The sequence below is a fragment of the Periplaneta americana genome, chromosome 5 (assembly GCF_040183065.1).
Source record: "Periplaneta americana isolate PAMFEO1 chromosome 5, P.americana_PAMFEO1_priV1, whole genome shotgun sequence".
Lineage (NCBI taxonomy): Eukaryota > Metazoa > Arthropoda > Insecta > Blattodea > Blattidae > Periplaneta > Periplaneta americana.
The window spans coordinates 55,668,620-55,692,080 of NC_091121.1; the positions used below are offsets into that span (position 1 = coordinate 55,668,620).

A 23,461-nucleotide genomic window follows, 5' to 3' on the forward strand; every position below is an offset into this window, starting at 1 on the left:
TTGTAATGGTTATATATTCGGTGCAGGAATGTGTACACATTTCGAAAACATACATAGGACTATAGAAAAAAAATCATGTGTCAAAACAAAGAAAAACTTCCATGCAGAAAAAGAACATTAAATTTAGTAAATAGCTTAGATTTCATGACAAACGTTCTGTGATGATGCAATGTGAATTATGTAGGCTATAACACAAGATGGGTGACACTTTCAGCAGCTTCTGTAAGGAGGGTGAGTACCAAATATTATTATAACATAATACATAATATTTAATCCAGAGAAGAGCTATGAGTTCGTGGTTGTAAGCAGCAATGGTAGTGGGGGAGAGACCTGCCACTGATTGGCTAACAGATGCGCTGGGACACAATATAATTTTGGCAATGTCATAAAAATAAAAGAAGATATTACTGTGAACACCTCTCTTCTACATAAGAAAGTGTATCTGCAGGAGAAAGTAGTAGCATTACTTCAAAATTTAAATTTTAGTACCTACTTAATGGATTCTATATGGCTAGATAATAACCCTAAATCATAGCCTCACCTTTGGCAGCTGTTGAGGAGGAGGAATGTGCAACCCACCAACTTCCACTACAGCCGGCACTAGAGGTCTGGGTGAATTCAAGCTGAAATGGCTATTGACCAACACCAGGCTCATGTTGCGGGCCAGGACGCTTAACTCAGGCACGTCTTGACCGAAATGCTGTCGTACAAGCTCCTGTGATGGACGATATGACTTGAAGTAGTAAATCACTTTGAACAGTACCATTGTCACAGAGTTCACAGTCCGTGCAATGAAATTCATCTGATCTGAATATGGAATGAAGAGATTTGGGATATAGGATGGATTGTCTGGATTCCCCATTGGATCATTTGCCCATGGCATCAGCACAGTTGGGCTGACACCTATAGACACTGCTCCATACTTCGTTGACAGTGGTAAGAAGCAGTCTGTGTGGAGAAGATCGTAGATAACTGCATCAAATTTCTGATTGGATTTAATTAGTTTTATGAATTCCGGATTTGAGAGCACTGTGCGACAACTTTGAGCCCCAAATTCTGCGACTCTTACAACGTTCATCACAGGGTTGAATGATTTTAACGCATTGTCTATGGACAGACCTGGTCCTGGGTTCAAGCCATCTGCAACTTCCTCCAATATGATGTCTGTATAGTTCGGTATTGGCTGCTTCTGTGGATAGTAGCCCACAACCACGACCTGGTGTCCCCTGCTGACAAGGGCTTTCATATACGGCTCTACCATGGAGAAGCGGCTCCTGACCTTGCTGTGATATATGACGAGGAATCTGGCTGAAGAGACACTCTGTAGCACCAGCAACAGAGATGTCAGGACCAGTAAACACACTTGTGTCGTCGACTTGAACATCTGAAAATCGGAAACATGTGAAATTATTGCTAATAAGTAGCTAAACCTGAACCATAAAGAATTAAAAGCTCTATAGAATAATATACAAGCAATGGTTATGTGAGGACATTCTATGGAAAATTAAAAAATTATAAAACCAGTAAAATACAGCTGTGCTGTTGACTTGAACATGTGAAACGTGTAAAATTGCTAATATGTAAACTTGAACTGTAGGCTAAAGAATAAAAACATAAATAGAATAATATCTAAACAAAGATTATGTCATAACATTATATGGAATTTAAAAAATTAGATGAAGAATAATATTAGAAGACAAAATGTTAGATCTAGTAAGATATTTTATTTACCTAAGTTTTGATATTGCATTTCAATGTGAAGATGATATATTGCACCCCAAGAATAATCCTGTCGTACTAACTCGCAAAAATTTAATTTGGGTTGCAGACAGTTTTGTAATCTTTAGTTTATCCTCTATCAAACCATAGAACTATAGTATCTCCAAGTTCAAGTGTAAAGTCTGCAGGACTCGTACTGGTACTTGGCAGTCCTGAATTTTCATACGACTTTGAAATGTTTATGTTGCATTTACTCAAAACTAACTTTTGGTATAGTTACGTCATGTTATATACCAAGGCACTTCAGCCGAAAATGACTTTTTGTGTTCTCGCAAATCCTACTCTTGTACATTAAGCTCTATTAAGAACTTTACGTACAAGATTAGTAGACTCGTCTCCGAAGCTATTAAGTCCCTCTAGAAGAGTGACTCTTCGTCTTTTCAGATCTTCACTCTTTAGAAGTAGTGTATGTGCGTGGCTGTCCCTTAGGATTATCCTCAGAGACGAAACGTGGGATTGCCACGAAAAAGTTCTTTGTTCCGAAGATGTTTCCTGAACGGACCATGTTCAGTAATTATTCCAATCACTCTCGTAATTTGCCCTCTTTCTGCGTGGATTAGGGTTTTGTCAATGCTGTCAGATCCTTTAATAAGAGTTTTGGTAAAAGTTATGACACCGTTTCTGTTATTGCTTCCTGGTCCACTGATATATTGGGATTCTAGCTGAGGTCTTGCTGATCCCGAAAGTTGATTCTGGTCCAGTGAAGACGTTTCCAGTGTCCTTCTTTACCAGTGTAGCTGCATATTCGTTACCGTCAATGTCACAATGTCCTGGTACCCAATGGAGTTTCACGTGATCCCGTAGGGATAGAGCTTCGAGGGTCTTAATGCATTCCCATGCAGGTTTAGAGTTGACCTGATGGGAATTGGGAAACAAGCCTTGCTATGTGAGAATCGAGTAATTACTCCTTTCATAGAAAATTGGAAATACATCTACCTCAAAAAATGTAGACTATCTGCCTAAGCTAACAGAGATGTTTGTTTTGGTGTTAAACTACACACCTCAGTCCCTGATTGTCCGTCCATATAAGTTCCTTCTGTGAAAAAGATCAGATGGTCTCAGAAAATATAAATTTGTGGGTTATTTGTTCAATCTGATCGTTCTACGATCTCAATTTTAAGGATTGCTGAAATATGTAGGCCTACTTAGAAGTGCCTCCTGAGCATGAGAATGTATTCTTTTTTTGGGAGTGCTAGAGTGATTTTTATGTAAAAAAAATATATATCTTTGTTATAGCAATACATTCTTCTTGTTGTTCTTGTTCTTCTTCTTCTTCTTCTTCTTCTTCTTCTTCTTCTTATTATTATTATTATTATTATTATTATTATTATTATTATTATTATTATTATTATTATTATACATAAATTCTTATAAAAATAATCCAAAGCCTTAAAGAATCTTACATAATCCCGAAATATAATTCACAATTCCGAAAAAAAATAAATAAATAACCGAGGGTGCTGTATAATGAAATGGCATATCAAGTACAGAATTTTTCTCATGGCGGTTTTTATGGCACAAAATCCTACTATATATTTCGGTGGCCTTCTCTTCAATTGCCCACCATAGTTATCCTGTATACACCTAGTCTAATGTCTTCCACAATGTGGAGGTCTAGTGGCAACAGCCCTTGCAGGATTCCCAAGGCACCAGAAATACAGAGGTAGGCAAGCCTTATTATACATACAGCTTGTTAAGTGCTTTTCTATTTATTTACTTAGATCTTCTTTTCCTTAGGACTACAGTGGGGAGTTAGACTCGAGGCTTGCTGCACCATCATCTATTGAAAATCACAGCGGACTCAATGTACTCATGTGCCTCACAGGAAGTAAGTACATGACATTTAAGCATCTATTTCTATAGCAACAACCTATACGTCGCTGTTTTTATTACAGTGTATTCAGTACGATTTGAAACTCACGATGTTCAGCGTGGTGATCAGTCCAGGGGAATAGCTCCTGGCAACGAATCCGACAGAAAGGGTCCCCTCTCCCCGCCGTCCCTGATGAGAGAGTAGATAAGAAGCTCCGAAACTTTAGATATCTCTATTTTTTTGACACGGTACAAAAACCGAAGAATCCCGCGCCACATTGTGTTGGCCGCCTGGAAAAAATTGTGATGGTCGTGGTTATTTTAACGCAGAGGTTATTCATCGTCGAAATTTAACATGGGTTACAAAAGGATAATACTCCTAAATTCTTTTTGGAACTCTCTATCAAATACAGCATTTTTCTATGTGCTGTAAACCTATAACACGGGTCTCTGAGCTTTATTTTCCTCCCAGAGAAAGCCACGATAAAGATTTTACTATTCTCGTCCGGGTTTGAACCCGCGAATCGCTTATTCAGGACCAGCACAGTAACCGCTAGACCGCCGACGCATATGCAGTACAAATTGGATATTTTAATTTTATTAATTTTATTCTCATGAGTTCAAACATTTCATCAGTGTCGTGCGCAAGTCATTCTGTATTAATGTCGCTCTCCTAGCAGCAAGGAAGGCTGTGACACTTTTGGAGGAATGTACAGAACAACATAGCTAAAGATTGTAGATATTCGCAGTCATGATATATACAAAATGTGCTCAAATGCTGTTAATAATCGGCACATTCTTTCACGGGTTTCCTCCTAGCTGATGGATAGTATTCCTAGTTTTGTCTTGTCTATCTGGTTGTACGGGATCATGCACCATAACATGTAGATCGACATTCTCCATAGCCCTACTGTTGATTTATTATGATTATTATTATTATTATTATTATTATTATTATTATTATTATTATTATTATTACTACGTCCTCTACTGGAGCGAAATATAGATCAAGGAACAGGAGAATAATGGCAGTTCAAAAACATAAACCTCCCCCCCCCCCCCCCGGGCACCATACGGAGAGTTTTAGAGACTGACATAATGGCAGTCTAATGTTATAAGAATAGTATGTTTATGCCATGCCAGATAAGATGAGCGTGTCCCGAGTGTGAAGTCAAATAATATGAAGTCATCATAATCCACTTTGCTGATAATTACATATGTGAATCAGTAGTGGCCGGTGATCGAAATCCTCGGTGAGGCCAGATGCAACTAGTTTAAGTGCCTCCGATAGGAAATGTTTGTTTATGATATTAATTATTATTGTTATTATATTATTAATTTCATTATTGCTGTATTACTATTATTACTATTATTAGTCTATTCTTATTACTATCAATGAAAGATAATAATTTCACTCACCAAATAAGCTGTTATGCTCTGAGTTTCAGTGATTGTTTCAGTGTGATGAAGCATCCCATATTATGTGTTGAAATTCCCCTTCCTTTCTTTCTTTTCTTTTTATTTTTTTCCTTTGACAGCAACAAACAAGGCCAAGAGAAGTTTATTTTGCATCACATTACCACATAACCATTTATGTTGCCTATACCAGGATGCAATAGAAACTCGCGTTTTAAGTTTATATGTCAGAAAAATTACACTAGCCTGCGAATTTCAACTTTGTGTTTGTTGCCTAAACTAAGTAATGTGATTTTATATAATGTCGATGTGCTGAATCCGAATTTTCAATCCGTTTGCTTCTATCACGTCAGGTTTGTTTGCAAAATCACTTTAAATGTATTTTATAAATACGTGAATTTCATCACAAACTTTTTCATTTCACTTTTTTATTTCAAATTCAAAAACAATATTTAAAAGACACAACTTGCTGAAATTATGTGTATGGTTGTTCATACATGTCATTAGAGTGTTTTTGCTTTGTTTTGTCTTGTTTACTTTACTATTGGATGTATAAATTAGCACAATGTATCACACAAAAATTACACCACTTGCTTCTTAGTTGAGAAAGTCCTCCTGTTCCTCTTTCTTATATGTTTCTCTTCAGGTATTTCACGCTTTAACATCGAACAATAATCACCAAGTATACTGATGCTCCCGCATCCCTGGTACCTTCTTTCGAACTCCTGCATATTCTTGTGAAATCGTTCACTTACTCTTAGCTGAAAAATCCTAGATTTTCGGCGAAATAATCTAGCTGAGAAAACAGACAATTTTGATACTCAAGTTACAACCAAATTCCTTGTATGCTTCAAGCATGTTAGCCACTATGTTTCGGTAATTGGGTTCCTTGTTGCCAAAAAATTTTAAAACAACTTCACAAAACAACGTCCATGCTGATTTCTCCTTTTCTTCCATACTGTTTTTAAATGCATGTTTTCTTATGTCAGGACCATTAAATATATATCTTCTTTCAATTTGCTTCACATAGTAGTGGAAATTTCTCACACATATACTTAAAACAGCCTCCTTCCTTATTTAAAGCTTTCACAAGCTGTTTCATTAAGCCAAGCTTGATGTGGAGAGATGGCAGCACAACTTTAGAAGAACTCACAAGGCTTTGGCACACAACATTCTTACAACCGACTTCCAAATTTTGTCGAGGTGGCCAGTCTTTCATAGTCCAGTGACCAACTCGTGCCCTGCTATCCCACAGGCAAAGAATGCATGGAAATTTGGTAAAACCAGATTGTTGACCCAGCAAGATAGTAAGATCTTTGAAATCACCACAAACTTGCCATTTGTGTTCCTATAGTCTAGTCGCAATAACAGCAATTGCAAATTTGTGTATGATTTTTTGAGGATCACTGAATAGGCAATGGGCACTGAAGCAAAAATGTTTCCTTTATGAAGGGAGAAATTCTTTAAACTTCGCTTGGAAGCATCAATAAACAGTCTCCTTTCACTTAGGTCATAGTTTGGAAGTCCAAGTTTTAGCATAAATTCTTTCACATTACTGCAATATACAAGATTATCATCTTCGGAGAAAAAGTATTTAAAACCTATTTCACGTTGTCAGTACCAATAGAATGATGTTTGTTTAAGATTTTCTGGTCGTACAGGGATTGGTACATTAGGCACAGGTAAAATGGCTGACCGAACAACTGAATACACGATTTGATTTTTATATTTAGAATCGTACTTCTTCACATCACACGAACAGAAGTAGCAGTCATTATTATGGTTCGACTGCTCTCTCCAAACCACAGATACTCCAAAAGATAGCAACGGTCTTCTCCAATTGATCAAATGACGAAGTTCTTCAGTGCATACTCTACATACTTTGTGTGGTGCCCAAGCTTTACTTTGGTCTCCAAATTTGATTTCAAAATAGGCATGGTATGACTTTATCCACAAAATCTGTAATATTTCACCTCTGCTTAGGCAATGTGTATATCCTACATAAGTTATACAACAAAAGTGATCTGGATTATTTAGACATCCTCGGTGCAACATGGTAAATACTTTCTTACTGAACTAAAAACTTTCAACATTCTATTCCACAATAAAGCTTCAAACTGATTTCGTTTCGTTTCCAGATGAACCAGAGACTAATGAAATGTGAGAGAAACTAGACGAGTTCAGTTCAGTCTCTCACCAAGGAGTGGCTGACATTTATATCTTTCACAAATAAAAGTAATGACAAACCTGCACGTTATTTCGCCCTAACGTCCTAATGTGCTTGCACTCCCTATCTGCAAAGAAACATCCAGTGTCCTTGGTTTTCAATATAAACACCTTACAATTATGTTGAATACACTTAGTTTTCATATCCTAACATATTAAACCTACATATGTTAAAGTATTACAGTTTAAATAATGAACGCTACAAATTGTCGTAATATATTATAAGAAAATGAAAATAACAAAAAAATGGTATGTGATAGGAACTTTTTGGCTTTGAATTTGATTTCAGCATGCTACAAATACCCTAAAAACATTAAAACTTTGGAGGCAGGAATTTCATCGCAGACTAGTGTTATCAGCGATGTCGCAGGTATCTCGGTAGTCTCTCTCTTTATTTAAAACTTCCTTTCTTTCACTATTATTTCTTCTCGAAAAAGGACACTAACAATGAATTAACTACACCAGCATTATTTCTCTCATTTGTTTCTGTTTATATTTTCCCAAAATACATAACAACATTGGCCCAGATTCACTACTGTACTACGAAGTACAATAGTAGAACACCCTCCTTATGTCATAAACTGAGACATAAGGGGAGAGAATCGAGTGGGACTCTGCCTGCCAAAGAGCTGAATTTTTGTTATTTATGGCCTAGTTAGAAAGACAAGTCACCACTGCTATTCCCACCCCACTCTACCCTTGAGGCCGGCCCAGGATGGGACGAGTGAAACCTGACCAGGCCAGCCGAATTGTGTCTCAGCTACAACGTTTTAAGCATAAACTCAAAGCCCGCTAAAGGACATGAAATGCATTAAGCCAGACCCGGCACGAACGATTCTGCCTCAGGAACAAATTTTACTGCAAAACAGGTCTATATACACCACAAGCCAGACCCGGCACGAGCGATCCCGGCCTCAGGAACAAATTTTACTGCAAAACAGGTCTATATGCATCAAAGTTTTCAAATGCTTCTACAGCGATATAGGCTATGCTTCATTCAAATAAAACTAATACATTATATAAAACACAAAATTTGATTTCAGTTAAGCCAAGTGACTGAGGCCCTGCCTAACTTGCCTCAGTCAATCAGCCGCCACTGATGTGAATCTAAATCAGCCAGTAAAACGAATGGATGCATGAAATATGTTATCTATATGCTCAAAAATATTTTTATATCTGTTGTTTTACTTCGTTATTTAACGACGCCGACGCTGTATCAACTATTAGGCCTATTTAGTGTCGATGGGATTGACGATAGCGAGATGGTATTTCGCAAGATGAGGCCAATGATTACTTGATATTGGCCTTACGGTTGGGGAAAACCTCAGAAAAAAACCAACCAGGTAATCAGCCCTGGCGCAACTCCGGATCGGAGGCAAAGGCCAGGCCGAATGAGGTACGTCGGTGGCGATAACCGTTTTAAGACATTAATATTCATGTTAGAATATTACTTCATTGAATATAGATTCTTTGCTTTTAATTCTATTACCACTTTGGCTAAATTAGCGCCGAGATAGTTCCCTTCATACTCCGCTTATACATCTTTCATATACGAATCTGTGTCAGGTCAGGTTTGTTTAGTTTAGGCTTTTGGTTTGCCTGGCATAGACGATCAACTGCATCTCCACAAAAAAAAAAAATCAACGATTTTCACTTCCGAAATCACTGTAACTACCTCAGCGCTAGTTTTACAGCTTCTAACACACTTTGTATAGATGACTAAGTTACACAATTTCACTTTGCACCCTATTGTTATTTGTAAGAGACTACGTAGGCTACAATACTTTCGAAGCCTATTTTAGGCGTATAAAACTTTTTTTTTTTTTGCTTAAAATGTTTACGCCTGCTTATAACTTGTGATTAACTGCTAAAAAAACTGAGTCTCATGAAATTGTGAGTTTAGGAATGTTTACTGTTAGTGAAGCGGAAAATTGCGTTGCAACTTGTGATATGAAAGTATTGTACTTACCCTAGCTTATTCGTGATCCAGCCTGTTTCTCTTTCGTATTCCACTCGCAGACTCAATATGTACATCACTTAGCACCAAGTCGCTACCATAGACAAGGTCGCTACTGCTGCTTTAACGCTTCATCTCTCCGTCACTATGTACCGAGATGTTACCAAGGGCCGTCTGTTGTACTCAAAGGAGCTTATCTATGAAAAGAATGTAAACATTACGTAACATGATAGCGGCAATCATAGTATGGCCTATTCCATATGAAATCGATCACTAAAAAACCTCGAATTTTTTTATACTCTAATTTTTTCCCTATTTATAGAAGGTGCTGCGGAGAGTGCATTTGCAAAAATATACTATCGAAAGTCAAACGGTTTTCGTATTGTTGAGCGACAAATTTAGCGTATTTTATATAAAAAAAAAGCCTCTTTCAGCGCTCAGAACTCTGGAGCCATTTACTGTAGAACATTGAACGAGAGCTCATTTTGAAGCTGACATTATATGATAAGAAGTAATCCTTATTTTTATTGTGTACAGAGAGACAGATAATCTGATTTTCCTTACTTTTAGGCTTTTTGATCCTTTGTAAAAATGTAACAAAATATTGAGAAAAAACCTTGCATTATTAAGAGGGATTCGGCATTGTTTGCTTAGTGGTATGACAATAAGTTTCGAGGGTATTAAATAAATTATTTTCACACGCCTGGACTTGAACGGCGCAGTACCGTAGGCACTGGTCGAGAGCTGAAGATAAGCGAGCATTGGGCGTCATTTTACTCCTGTGTTTATGAAAACCTGTGATAAAGCTAGCCCAGCTATGCACTACTAGACGAAACATCACGTGTTTGTCTCCTGGCCTTGCTTATCTGGGCTAACTCCCGTCTCACAGTCAGCTGGTTAGTTCACGCGCGTACTATTTATTTTCTTTATTTGATATTTTCATTATTTTCTTATCAACGTACCATCAGTAAAAAATATGTGTTTATTTGTACTTTCAATGCGGAATCTAACTATATATTTTTAAAATATTTTTTCCTAAGCAAAGGCGTCTTAATGAGGAGAAATCTAAATTTCTCCATTTCCATAAAAAGTAAGAAAATCTGTTTATATGTCAATATAAACTTTAATTTCACAGCATCAAAATAAACCATGATTTTGATCATTGGGTGAAAGGGTTTCGGACCTACAACAGTTTAAAGTTGCTAATTTTTAAAAAATACGATACATTTAAATATTTTTAATTTAAACACTATGAAGTTTTGATGCCTCAAACTTTGCACAAAGCATTTTATCACAGTTCTCTACTTACAAAAAAGTTCCATTGTATTTAGAAATTGTAAGGTCAATTTTCTCTATATTTCGGTCGATTTGAGATGGAATAGCTCGTATACAGAAAACATACGCGTCTATAAGCTGGGAATGTATTTATATCATAGAAATATAGAGTAGCCTATAGTATAGATAGACCCGTCTTGTACTGTTGACTGAATATACGCAACGATTTGTATACCAAATTCCAGATTAGAAAAATATTTATGTAAACAAAAGGGTGGAGTTTTACCACCTCCCATACCATCATACCAAATCATGCGTGTTCTCCTATTGGCTACAAATTATTTCACAATTGCAAATCTAGTCTTTCAGGTAAAGCTTCCTGTAAAGCAGATTTGAATAATTTCAAGGGAAAAATTGTTCCGGGACCTCTGGTTGAACGTACCAGCGCTATGCCAACTGAGCTACCCGGGAACTCCACCCGACACCGTCTCAACTTTTCCCTTTATATCCACATAACTCGCGTGGGCTGACGAAACGCCAGAGACCCACATCGAGTGCACACAAACTTTGTGTGACTTGGAATTGTGGTTTTCTGTTAACGTACACAGTGACGTATATATTATGCAAATCTAGTCTTTCAGGTAAAGCTTCACAATTCCCTAAAGAGATGTTGATCGCATAGGCGGAGTTATGGGGGGCACTGCCCCCCCCCCACCAATCTTGGCTGAATTCTTTTGTTTTCTATTACCGGTAACGTTAGACAATATTGAATTCGAAAGATTATGATTAAGTTTCTGTGGTTAAATTGACGAATTAATGTCTTCAGACTATGTGTCTGGACTATAAGCTTAATATTTATTTTAAATTTCTGAATATATAAGAATTTATATACCTTATTTGAGGAATGGAGGCACTGTAATGTTTTTTTTTTTTTTTTTTTTTTTTTGTAACAGCCTGTACTGATGTGTTAGAAGTCTGCAGGTGTTCAAGCAGCCACTTGGAGAAATATGAATAACATACTGCACAACAATGCAGGAAAAAGAAAAGTGATCCGGTACAATGTGTAAACTTAAAGACGAGATTAAATAAAATAATTGGAATTTACATTTGCTATATCTTGCTTTTTTAAATAAACAGATAAAGTAAATGTAAAATTGGTGTACTGCTGTGGAGTAATGTTAAGCACGTATGACCATGAAATGAGCAAACCCACGTTCAAATCCTGGTTGGGATAAGTTACTTAGTTGAGGTTTTTCCTCAATCAACTGAAGCAGAATTGCTGAATAATTTCAGGTGTTGGACCTCGGACATATTAATTCACATATTATCATCCATTTAATAGCCCGGGTTAAGTTCACGGTGCAGTGTGCTGTATACTTGTACAAGAGCGCAGCTACCCAATCATTTACGGAATAGGAGTGGTAAGCACAATAAGCCTCAGACCTACAGTTCAAGCCTTCGGGTCCTTCCTCCGTACAAAGGGAAAAAAAATGAAAAAATTTGTATATTTTTTTACAATTTTACTTTATTTTACAATACCTTTATTAAATGATCATATTCCGATATACTGTACCAAGGTCAAGCTATAACGGGCGGAGGAGGTAAATGATGTCCCCCATAATCTTGTTATATCGGGATTCTATGGTTTTGCTTTGTCCCTCTAAGGAAACTTTTCTCTCTCCGCCTACGGTTGATCGTTAAGCCTACTGACAATTTAGATAGAAGTGAAATATGATAAAATCGTGAATAGAGATTTATGATAGTACGTTCACAATGCAGATATGGGTTATGACTAGGGACGACACTTTGTCCCAGTTCGCCACGAGGTTCACTGGTACTGGTGTATAGTAGAGATGGGTAAAAAATAACACAACAGTTATTTTGGAACTGTTCCGGTCTCGGAACTGTTGCAAAAATGAACAGTAGGTCGGAACCTCCTGTTCCGAAATAACAGTGTTCCGACTCCGAGCTGCTCACTTGCCAACTGTTGCGGGCTCGCAGTACCGCGTGGCACAAGGTATGTTCCGACTCCCTCGGAACTGTTGCAAAAATGAACAGTAGGTCGGAACCTCCTGTTCCGAAATAACAGTGTTCCGACTCCGAGCTGCTCACTTGCCCAGCTGTTGCGGGCTCGCAGTACCGCGCTGCACAAGGTATGTTCCGACTCCGAGATAACAGTCGGAACGTCGGAGCTTGTTCCGATGAACCAACGACAGCTGCAGTTACACTGTACTTGAAACTCTCACGTGGTTGGAGGGGGGCGCATGGACATTGAAATCCTTGCGGTGGCGCGAACTTTAATATCAACATTTGTAAGACTGGCCAATCATCTGTAATGTTATAGTAAGTATTCAATAATCTGTAATATTGATTCCCGCTTTATGGTTTATTTCACCATTAGTTGACTAATTCTGTTTTATAAACATTCTACAAAGTCATAAAGTACGCATACTATTATTAATTCATTGATCAGCTGATTCTATACAAAGGTTAAAGTCGTAAATGGTAATGAGTGGTTTAGTTACAATGTCTGTATGTCGTTTGTTGAGGTTAAGTCTGACAAGCACAAGTTTTTGTGCTATCTTCTCTGTTATCAAAGAACGACAAAAATGTTGTAGCATTATTTGTTGGAAACTACCCATATAAGTACTGATTTGGAGAGCGAGGTTTAATGCGAAGTTTAAATTACACTTTGGTAAAGATGCGATTCCAACATTTTACTAACCCACTGCGGGGTGTCCAGGTTTCAGTACTGCCAATATATATCTTTTTTATTTATGAAATTGTAATATTTATTATTATTATTATTATTATTATTATAATTATTATTATTATTATAACTGTGCATTAAGAAAAGTAAAAATAAAAATAAAAATTAATGATTTGTTTTTTTTATTATGTAATAGAGAGAACAGAAATTACATACCATATGTTTTAAATGTTATGTTATTTTTTTTTAGTTGGCTACCATGTCTTTATAACTTTATGTACGAAAACAAAGTGTTGTATTCTGTCCTTGTAGTCAACAGCTGTGTAATTACTAACATTAAGCTTTTGAGTTCTGTCCGCATGCACAGCAATTTTCCAAAATCGATTCGAATGTGCATTGCAGTGCCATCTATAGATAAGAATGTGTACTATGTCATGCCTATGAGTGCTCCAGTGTGAGCTGCATGGTGTTATTTGTCTATGGTGAAGAGGGAGGGTACTGTACCGTTCGTTTGAACGACTCAACGACTCCGACTCATCACCACTGGTGACTGTTATTTCGGAACTGTTATTTGGAACATAGTATTTTTTCGGAACCGGAACCGTCGGAACTGTTCCGGGAAAAGAACAACTTCGCCCATCACTAGTGTATAGAGTACCTGCGTTTACTAGTTGATACGAGCAGTCCAGCTTGTATAGATCGGCAGAACAAAAATGCAACGTTTCTATAGGTTACCACTGCCATATAATAAGTATGCGGGTAGCATATGCCTTGATTAGTTACAGGTTTACAATATTATTCACACATATTTACAACACCACAGCAGCAAAGGTTTGAATCCTAAACAAATCAAACGTACGTTCGTTCTCCGGCGCAGCACACACAAGTTGCCCTTTCCTGTCACGGTGCAATACCTTCGAACCCATGGCCTCCGTGGCGTCAATATAGGCGAGTAACAACCAACGTAAAACCCGTCCATGCTGGGACAAAGTGTCGTCCCTGGTTATGACAAATCCATTCTCACAAACTTGATATTAACTGTCTAAAGTAGGCGAGGTTTCTTTAGCCCATACTGTTGCATTACATGCAAATAGAACTTGCGTCACAATGTAACATGTTTGTTGATTAGTCAACTGTCCGAAGACAGGTCTGAACCTCACAAGTGATACCAAAAAGGCACCACTTATGAAGCAACTAGACCATGAGATAGTGGAGTAGGTTGGCCAGTTCCTTTACCCTCCATTGCATATATCGCCGACTTACTACATATTACACCAGTCAGACTTCAGAAGCATAAAATAGTAATATACGTTACAAGAGCGGTATGTTGACGTTTTCATGTTCGAGGAAAAGATTGAAAAAGCGAAACGTAGTTGACTTGCTACATATTACACCAGTCAGACTTCAGAAGCATAAAATAGTAATATACGTTACAAGAGCGGTATGTTGACGTTTTCATGTTCGAGGAAAAGATTGAAAAAGCGAAACGTAGTTGAGCTTTTTTAATTTCCGAGAACATGAAAACAAACATACCGCTCGTGTATCGTGCATTATTTTGTGCGAAGATAGTTTATTACGTACCTGAAAGACGAATTTCTAATTAGTTGCAATGATATCTCTATCTTGGTTTCTGTTTAATGACGGCAACTTTAGAAAACAAAAATATCTATACTCCAGCAGGCCGTGATATACGTCTGTCTTTTTTTTTTCCCCCCTAGTTCTATAAATGCGAACTTAAACGGTAAGGTTATGTAATGATTTATTTTTCATTTTAATATTTTAACCATATTATTTATATAACATATTGCAGTAATAATATCGGCATCTGGAATCTCGTTGATTTTTTCACGGCTTCCTTAATGTTACTTGTATCGGGAATGCAATAAGTTTCGTGGAGTAGTAGACTTTACTTAATTTTTGCAATATTTAAAAACAATAATTAACATTGCAATTTAAGTGAAATTGTAGTGGTAAGTTTCCAATTTATAATTATTATTATGTTAAACGTCTCTAAAAATAATATGTTAAAAGCCTAGAGCAGTAAAATGAATGTCGCGCTTAAGCGGTAAGAAGAGGAAAATTGTTATGTGTGTTACGTTGGGAATACTGAATGTGGTATTTCAGACTTACCGCGTATTGGTTCTGTGCGGAAAACAAGCAAATACGCACGATCTCGCACAAATAAAATTGTTCTTTCTCTGACACATATCGTCAAGTGAGATGTACTGTCTGATAATAGATATAGGCTACGTATCAGAAAGAACCTCAATCAGAGGATAATATAACCTATGCCCTATGCCAGTTCGCATGTAATGCCGAGACTTGTATCACTCTTTTGTAATCCTAAAAAGATAGCTCTCCTGTACGTACTTAGTATATTATTTTACTGACCATAATAAGTATATTTGCCACCGTGGAGATCGGAGTCTATGCTGTAGCATGGTGGACTCTGTACGTGCAGCAGCTTTAAGACGACTGCATAATACAATTTTATTTTCATGCAATTATCAAATGTTTATTTACATCCACATCGTTCTTGTGTGAAAAAAATCGGACTAATCATTAACAAGGTGTCATAAAAAATACTTTATAAGTTTATACAGGGACATCATTTTATTTTTACTTCAATTTTTATTGTACCTGAGTTTTTTAATGTACTTCACTCCCACCCCTTCTACTAATGAAGTTTCAACTGTTCTCCAGACACAATCAAGGCCGCTTATAGTAAACAGCACTGAGTTACTGAGTATAGTACGTTCCAGAAATATCTTCGCATTTTCCAGTGACGAAAGAACTTTTAATATTGAATCATATTTTCGCACAGGTACTGTCCGTTTGCCTACGTCGCATCTCGATTTCCCCCACCTGCTTCTGCACGCCTCTCTGTAAAAGCAGGGCTGTCTTAGCTCTTTTCTGAAAACATTAATTTCTGTTAGGAATTGGACGTTTACGTAATATTATACAACTGTTTAAAATAACTTAAATAAAAGGGCCTCGTTAATTAATTGTCACGTGATTTCCCTCCTTTCTACGATCCTGCGGCATAACCACTTGGACGAACAGTAGATAGCATGTCTGAGTAATTTTATCTGTGCGGGTCGGGCAGAAGTGAAGATTGAATTTACAGTACATAAGGTACTCTTTTGTAGAGTAGGTACAGAATTATTTCAACATGAGTTACTAGTACGAAGGACGAAACTGGTAATTGGAATTAGATGCAATAGTCTATAGTGCGATAATATGCACAAAAGAACTGAAGCCTGTAGGCTATGGGAATGAACGGCTACCATTTTCAAAAATGTGTTTAAATATCAATATTATGATAATTTTTCAATTGAACTTCATTCTCTATAGTGTACGCTAATGTGGTGTAGACAGTATAATATACACTGCATAATGAACACGTTCGCATGGATAACTGAGTTCGTGAGTAAAAACACTTATTCTTAATAGAGTACTGCATTTTGATTAAATAAAAACCTAATGAAAATTATCGAACTCAGAATCGCGATATTTCCTAGTTTACGTAAATGGATGAAGTACTTTTCTTCTCTCCTATACCTAGTAAAGTGATTTGTTTGTGTTTTACGCCAGTATCATCGAACTCCGGTTGTGGAAGGGGGTAGCGAACGGTGTTTCCGGTTCTCTAAAGGTATATCCAGGTTAATATTAAAAATGTTAGTTAAAATAAAATGATGTCCCTGTAGAATACAATGCCTGTTTTGTAGTAACTAAACTAAGTTCGTACTTTCTATGTTGCCAGACTGTACTGAACGCACATGAAGAGATCGCCGCTGCAATAAGATGACAAATCACGTTACATAATATCAAAGCAGCGTAATACATTTCGCATCAAATTTTATCTCAGTATTTTTCTAATCTGGAATTTAGTATACATCCTCTCCATCATTAGTACGTTGGTACCAACACTAATTCAAGCATTATCCTTCAATCAAGCAATAAGAATATGACAAAACACTATCCCCCCACCGATGAGAATGATACCCCATACAGAGAAAAACTGTACTATATATAGTGTAGAAAAGGGGGAAAAGGCGGGCTTGTAAGCTCAGGCTGAGCGCAGTGCCGGCATTGTCACCCCCAGACGTATTAATTCAAATGTAATAGTACTCTCTGCAAATGCTAACGAAATGAAAGCTAGAACGACTGAAAGGTCATTTGTGTGCGCTCTTTCATATATTTCGAAGGACCAATGACAAAAATGTCCAGGGCTGTCGTGTCATAACAGTGTGTACATCTCTAACTGTTCTAAAGGGCCTTGTGTGAATAACTAAACAATTGTCTGTCTTACGTTGCGTTAGTCCTTAAATCTGCAAACAATTAGAAAGTTGATGTCGCAAGCAGATTTTTCCAGTTGAATATAAAACTTTTCCAGCTTACAGAATTTGGGATAGATGCTGGGTCCTTACCTGTTGCATAGTGTTGATCTAAAAGAGGGAGGAATCAATGGTGCATTGCTTAGAAGCAGTATGGATTGAACTTTTCTCATTGCTGTTAACGTTTCAAAGATAACATTGTCACCTCATTTTTTAACTTGAATACAAATATAAAATCTATCTTCAAACCGCTGAATTCCTTATTCTTTAATAGCAAAGAAAACTTCATATCGTTCTCTCTATACAGCAACTTGTCTAAATATAACCAGACATAGCTTTCGAAGGGGGCTGCGGAGCTGCAGCGCCCCCAGACATTTGTGGCCCTTGTCTCGTTTTATGTTGTGAAATACATTTATTATATAGTCTCTATTTAGTGGCTCGAATTTTTTTTATAAAATTTCCCTCTCATTGACATGCACACAATCGTTAGTAAAGTCACTTCATCCCCTGGTGCTGCCAGAGCGAAACCAGAGACAAGGACTATAGGGTGAAGCCACTTCCTCCCCTGGAGCTGCCAGTCTCGTCTCGGATGCTTTGCGCGTTAGTTTTACCCCTCGCCCTGCTGCCCCTTGCCTTGAATCCAGAGTTTCCAGGCGCTGCTGTTTAATTCTGTACAATATTTACAGTCTATTCAGTTCAGTACCTTAACAATTCAGAAGAAATGTGAAATTAAGTGCCCATCGGTTCAATCTCATAATGGAAAGAGCCGCTAAACAAAATTCAAAGGCTCGCATATTTTTTGCTAATTTATCCAGTACCCCTGCTTTCTTCTCTCGATCTCCACACAGTCTGTATTAGATTAATGTGTTTCAAAGACAATTCCATCAGCTGAGTCAACAAGATGGAGTTTTAAAATAAGAACAGTAAATGTTGTTCATGAGAAGAAGGAGCCACTGCTAGAAAGTTTTCAAACCATAATGGAATCTGAAACATCTAACAACATCACAATAAATGAGGCAAGCGCCCTGGTGCGTACTCTTGAGGATCCTGAATTCAATTTCTGGCTCAGTTTTTTTTTTTTTTTTCATTTATTGATTATCATGTAGATATATTATACAAGCAACTACAACATCGCCAGTTAGATATTTCTAAGGTTCAAATCTGCATATAAAAAAATTAAATTATGGTTTATTTAACGACACTCGCAACTGCCGAGGTTATATTAGCGTCGCCGGTGTGCCGGAATTCTGTCCCGAAGGATTCTTTTAAATGCCAGTGAATCTACTGACATTGAGCCTGTCTCATTTAAACACACTTAAATGCCATCGACCCAGGCCGGGATCGAACCCGCAACTGACTATGCTACCGAGGTTGACTCTGCATATCAAGCTTTGTTAACGCCATACAGACAATACGGAATGGTGCACAGTTGAGCAGCGTGATCTGTGAAAATGAAAACCCTAAAAAGCGTCGTAAGGTCAAAGGGATTCAGACAAGGGTTGCGGCAGCCAAGGAAGTGTGTGTCCTCATTATCACACAAGCTAACACCCGATTCCAGTTCATAGATCATCTGATATTATCTTCTCTTCTGTGTTAAGAAAAATTTGAATGCTACAAAAAGCTCATTTCCTGAAAATGACCTAAATGTATGTGTGAAGCTTTTTCCAATGTTCGATAAAGACAAACTAAAAACGGAACTCACTGTGTTGTATCAGAGACAAGAATTCAGAAATATCAGTGACGCAGTCAAGCTCTTGCAGTTTCTTCTATCTGAGAACTTGGAGGCCTCATTTTCAGAAGTTGTGGAACTACTATGCATAGCTATCACCATACCAATGACAACTTCCAAACCAGAACGTTGCTTTTCGTGTTTGAAGAGAGTAAAATCCTATCTTAGAAATACGATGAGAGATGAGAGACTGACCGCATTTACTATGTTTTCCATTGTAAAGATTATGTTAAACGAGATATCGGATTTCAATAAGAAGATGATTAAAAAATTTGCAACCTACAAGACAAGGCGCATGGAACTAATCTTTAAATAAAGTAAGTTGCTTGGTTTATTTTTGTATGCAGCTCATCAATATCAACATAGATAACCAACTCGGGAAATGTTCGGAAATTCGTCAGTGACAAAATACTAGTGGACTTGAGAGTCGTGTAAGCTTACTTGTTTCTTTCTTCATTGACTAGGCTTTGGACACCTCGAAACTAGACAGCCAGGTAATTTCCTAAAAGTTAACATAGTAAAAGAGTTGAAAAGTTAATCAGTGCTACTTATTTTATTCGATATGTCAATCTGATAACGTATGTAAGCTGTGGTAAGGTTGCTGTTTTTCTTATTCTTTATTATTTCCAATTATTAAACTACTTTATCAAGAACTATGAAGAATGCTGTGATGTGGATCACAATTTCAAGGTATAATGATAATAATATTATCAACATTTATATAGATTTTTTTCCTTGTAGAATCTAAATATGTATAAAAAATGCGAATCAGGAATTTAGAGAGGTATTTTTGGTTAATTTCTTCATTCTCTTCGCATAACGGCCATATTGAAGACCAGAGAGCAACTAACTAGATGATCTAGTAGATGCTTTACTGTGTTGTTATCGCCTGCATAAGTTTTTTGTGCAGAGAACTTCAGCCCTACTGACTCGTATTTAAATTACAAAATATAAAGAGGAGATTGAGCAGAAATAAATTAAAAACAAGTGGAGAAATAGGTACACACATTTATTTACACCACTTACTCGTATTTACATCAGGGGCCCAAGGAAATTACAAAAGAAAAAGTTTATAATATAACATAATGTAATAATTTTGTATTATTAGTTTTACCATAGTAATTAAAATTAAAGTAATTGTTAGATATATTTTGTGTAATAATAGGGTCAGCGGTAGCCCAGACCCTTTAACCAGTATACGCCACTGATTTACATTAATATGACGAAAGTTAACTAAAATGTTGACATGAAATACATGGAAAATTGTAAATCTCTTGAGACTTTTGCGGATTTTACGACGAAATATTGGAAAGCAAGACGAAATATATTTTCACTGTTAAAACCTAAGCGTCACACACACACGCACGCACGCACGCACTGACAACAGGAAATACCCCATGCGAAGCCGAAGTGTATGCAAATTCAGACCTTGCAAAAATAGAGAAATGGGCAAGAGACAACAAAGTAGAATTCAATGACAGCAAATCAAAAGCTATGTTAATAACAAGGAAAAAGAAAATCGAAAACATCGACATTTATTTAAACAACAGTAGACTGGAAATGGTTGAAGAAATAAAATATCTAGGAATACATTTAGATCACAGACTGACTTTCGACAAACATATAGATAAAGTAGCAGAGAAATCCACCACTTTGATCCATATGCTAGGCAGATCCGCAAAACTTAATTGGGGTCTAGGCCATAAGGCACTTAGAACAATCTACGAGGGAGCGCTGATACCATCGATTGTGTATGGAGCCCCTGTATGGGATGATTCTATAAATAAACAAGCAAACCTTCGGAAGCTGCAGAGGGTACAAAGGCTTATAAATATAAAGATGGCTAAGGCCTATAGAACTATCTCCTTTGAAGCCTCCTGTGTGATGGCTGGTATGCCACCAATAGGAATGGTAATAGAAGAAAAAGTGCAGCTCTACAAAGAAAAACACCACGTAGAGAGAAGATCTGATTATGATCTCCCACTACCTGCTGAAGACTGGTCACACCCAGCACGACAGACGAAAATACATGAAATAAATGGCTCAACAACATACCATGTACATATCTTCACAGACGGCAGCAAAATTGAAGACAAAGTAGGTGCAGGAATAGCAATATATGTAAATAGAACTCTGACAAAGAAATTTAAGTACAGACTACATCAAAATTGTTCAAACAATCAAGCCGAGGCTTTAGCCATTTTGAAGTCCTTGGAACAACTACAATCTCTCCTCAACTGTACTAACGACAACAAAACAGCAGCCATTCACACTGATAGCAAAGTGACGCTTGCCTCACTGAAGAATACTGTTATACATAACCCAATAATAGAAGAAATTCGAAGGAAGATTCGCCAACTTAAGGACCTCAACTGGACAATTCACTTTGGTTGGGTAAAGGCTCATATTGGTATAGAAGCAATGAATTGGCAGACAGACTTGCCAAAGAAGCAGCCCAAGATAGTGAACTACCTACAATCTATAACAGGAAACCTGTAACATCAGTCGTCACTGAGCTGAGGAAAGAATGTCTTCAAAAGTGGCAGAGTCAATGGCAAAACACACAGAATAGTGCCATATGCAAATTATTCTTTCCAACAATAGAAGAACGACTAAAACTGAAAATCCCCATATCACCAGAGTTCACAGCACTTGTTACAGGGCACGGGAAAACAAAAGCTTACCTTCATAGGTTTAAATTAGCAAACGATCCAATGTGCCCCTGCAGCCTTGGAGAGCAAACTACACACCATCTCATCCATGAATGCAAAATAATCGAAAGACAAAGGAAAATTCTGAAGAACCAGATTGTATCTAGCAGAGGGAATTGGCCAACCACTTACAGTAACCTCATAGCAAGATATACAAATGCATTCTTAAGATTCATTAAATCGATTGACTTCGACAAATTGCAGTAATACCGCGAGTCAGATGAGATGCAAATGTATCATATATATTTTTAAGTCTGCAGAATTAGAATTTCAATATAAAAGAAAAACTCAATATCACACTTGTATATAAGTATTATACAATGTATATATATCAAATGATAACTGATGTATAACTGATGTAAATATGTTTTAGTTTCACTTTTATTTTCTTTTTGGGATTAAACATATATATAAGTAACAATATATATCCATAAATTAGAGAAGGATTAAAAAAAAAAAAACACTACGTACATTAAATAAAACAATCACCTCCAACTTCGAAAGTGAATAAATTTTAACCACCTCTGCTAAGATAGAACATACAGCTAAAAGAAAACTAAAACATGTAATATTACTTTTATAATGGGGCATGTTGTGGCAAAAAAAAAAAAAAAAAAAAAAAAAAAAAAAAAAAAAAAAAAAAAAAAACTCTCTCACTCTCACACTCACTCTCACTCTCACTCTCTCTCACTCTCTCACTCACTCCCCCTCCCCCTCTCCCTCTCCCTCTCTCATTTTCGTAATATCCATTCTTCACTACCATAAACTAAAACTTACCTCGTATACAATTCGGACGCATTTAAAATGGTTGACTGCTGGTTGCCTACTTGATAGCTGATGGTCACTTTTCGGAGTTTCCATTTACCTTGTTGGATTTCATAACTTACATGACAGATTTTAATGATTAAAATTATTATTATTATCCTGCCAGAAATTTTTTTAAATCCCGAATTTGCTTGAAAATCTTAGAAAAGCCATATAGTGCAAACATGTAGAGGATGTTTCGCTCATGAATGCTCCGTAGTCAGGGGAAACAAATGAACTTTCAATGAATCCATTGAAGGCTAAACTGCTAGGGTTGTCATAATCCAAGAGTCCAGAACAAGGACATAATTCACTTACCAGTATTAATACAACTGATACAAGGAAGCATTACTGGTACTTATCACTAAGAAAATAATACTATAAATCTTTCTGGAGTTAAAAAGTTAAAAGTTTACAATTTTAAAAAAAGACAGTGTACCTTTATTACATACAAAATTGAAACTCCATTCGGAAAAATAAAATACAAGATACTGGTAGCATATAAAACAAATAACATAATGCAGTAGTATCTAAATAATCATTTCAAAGAAACAAATATAATTCGACCGAGGTTTACAAATTAAAATGTAATAACAGAACATTTTCATACCGTATTTTGCAGGTTTGTCCTGATGTCCGTATTTATTTTTGAAAAGATGTTAACTATCCCTATTTTTATGAAGAAGTCCTGATCATAAGGTTTTC

The 23,461-nt window shown here is 36.8% G+C and overlaps 2 protein-coding genes across 3 annotated transcripts in view; one reads left to right on the forward strand and one right to left on the reverse strand.

The window, feature by feature from the left end:
* The window catches only part of LOC138699634 (UDP-glycosyltransferase UGT5-like), a 28,876-nt gene extending 14,069 nt beyond the window's left edge, over window positions 1–14,807 (reverse strand). Inside the window, exons 1-3 of one of the 2 annotated variants that reach the window (XM_069825664.1) lie at window positions 14,757–14,807; window positions 9,203–9,387; window positions 542–1,384 (exon numbers count right to left, since the gene is read on the reverse strand). In XM_069825664.1, coding sequence (XP_069681765.1) covers window positions 542–1,384 — 843 coding nt within the window. In that variant the 5' untranslated portion in view covers window positions 9,203–9,387; window positions 14,757–14,807. Of the gene's footprint in view, window positions 1–541; window positions 1,385–3,700; window positions 3,838–9,202; window positions 9,388–14,756 lie in introns of those variants that run through there. The other variant, XM_069825665.1, reaches the window with a different exon arrangement.
* Window positions 1–23,461, forward strand: part of LOC138699638 (UDP-glycosyltransferase UGT5-like) — a 63,171-nt gene that overhangs the window by 29,382 nt on the left and 10,328 nt on the right. Inside the window, exon 5 of the transcript XR_011332053.1 lies at window positions 3,517–3,607. The gene's annotated coding sequence lies outside the window, so the exon portion shown is untranslated. The remainder of the gene's footprint in view (window positions 1–3,516; window positions 3,608–23,461) is intronic.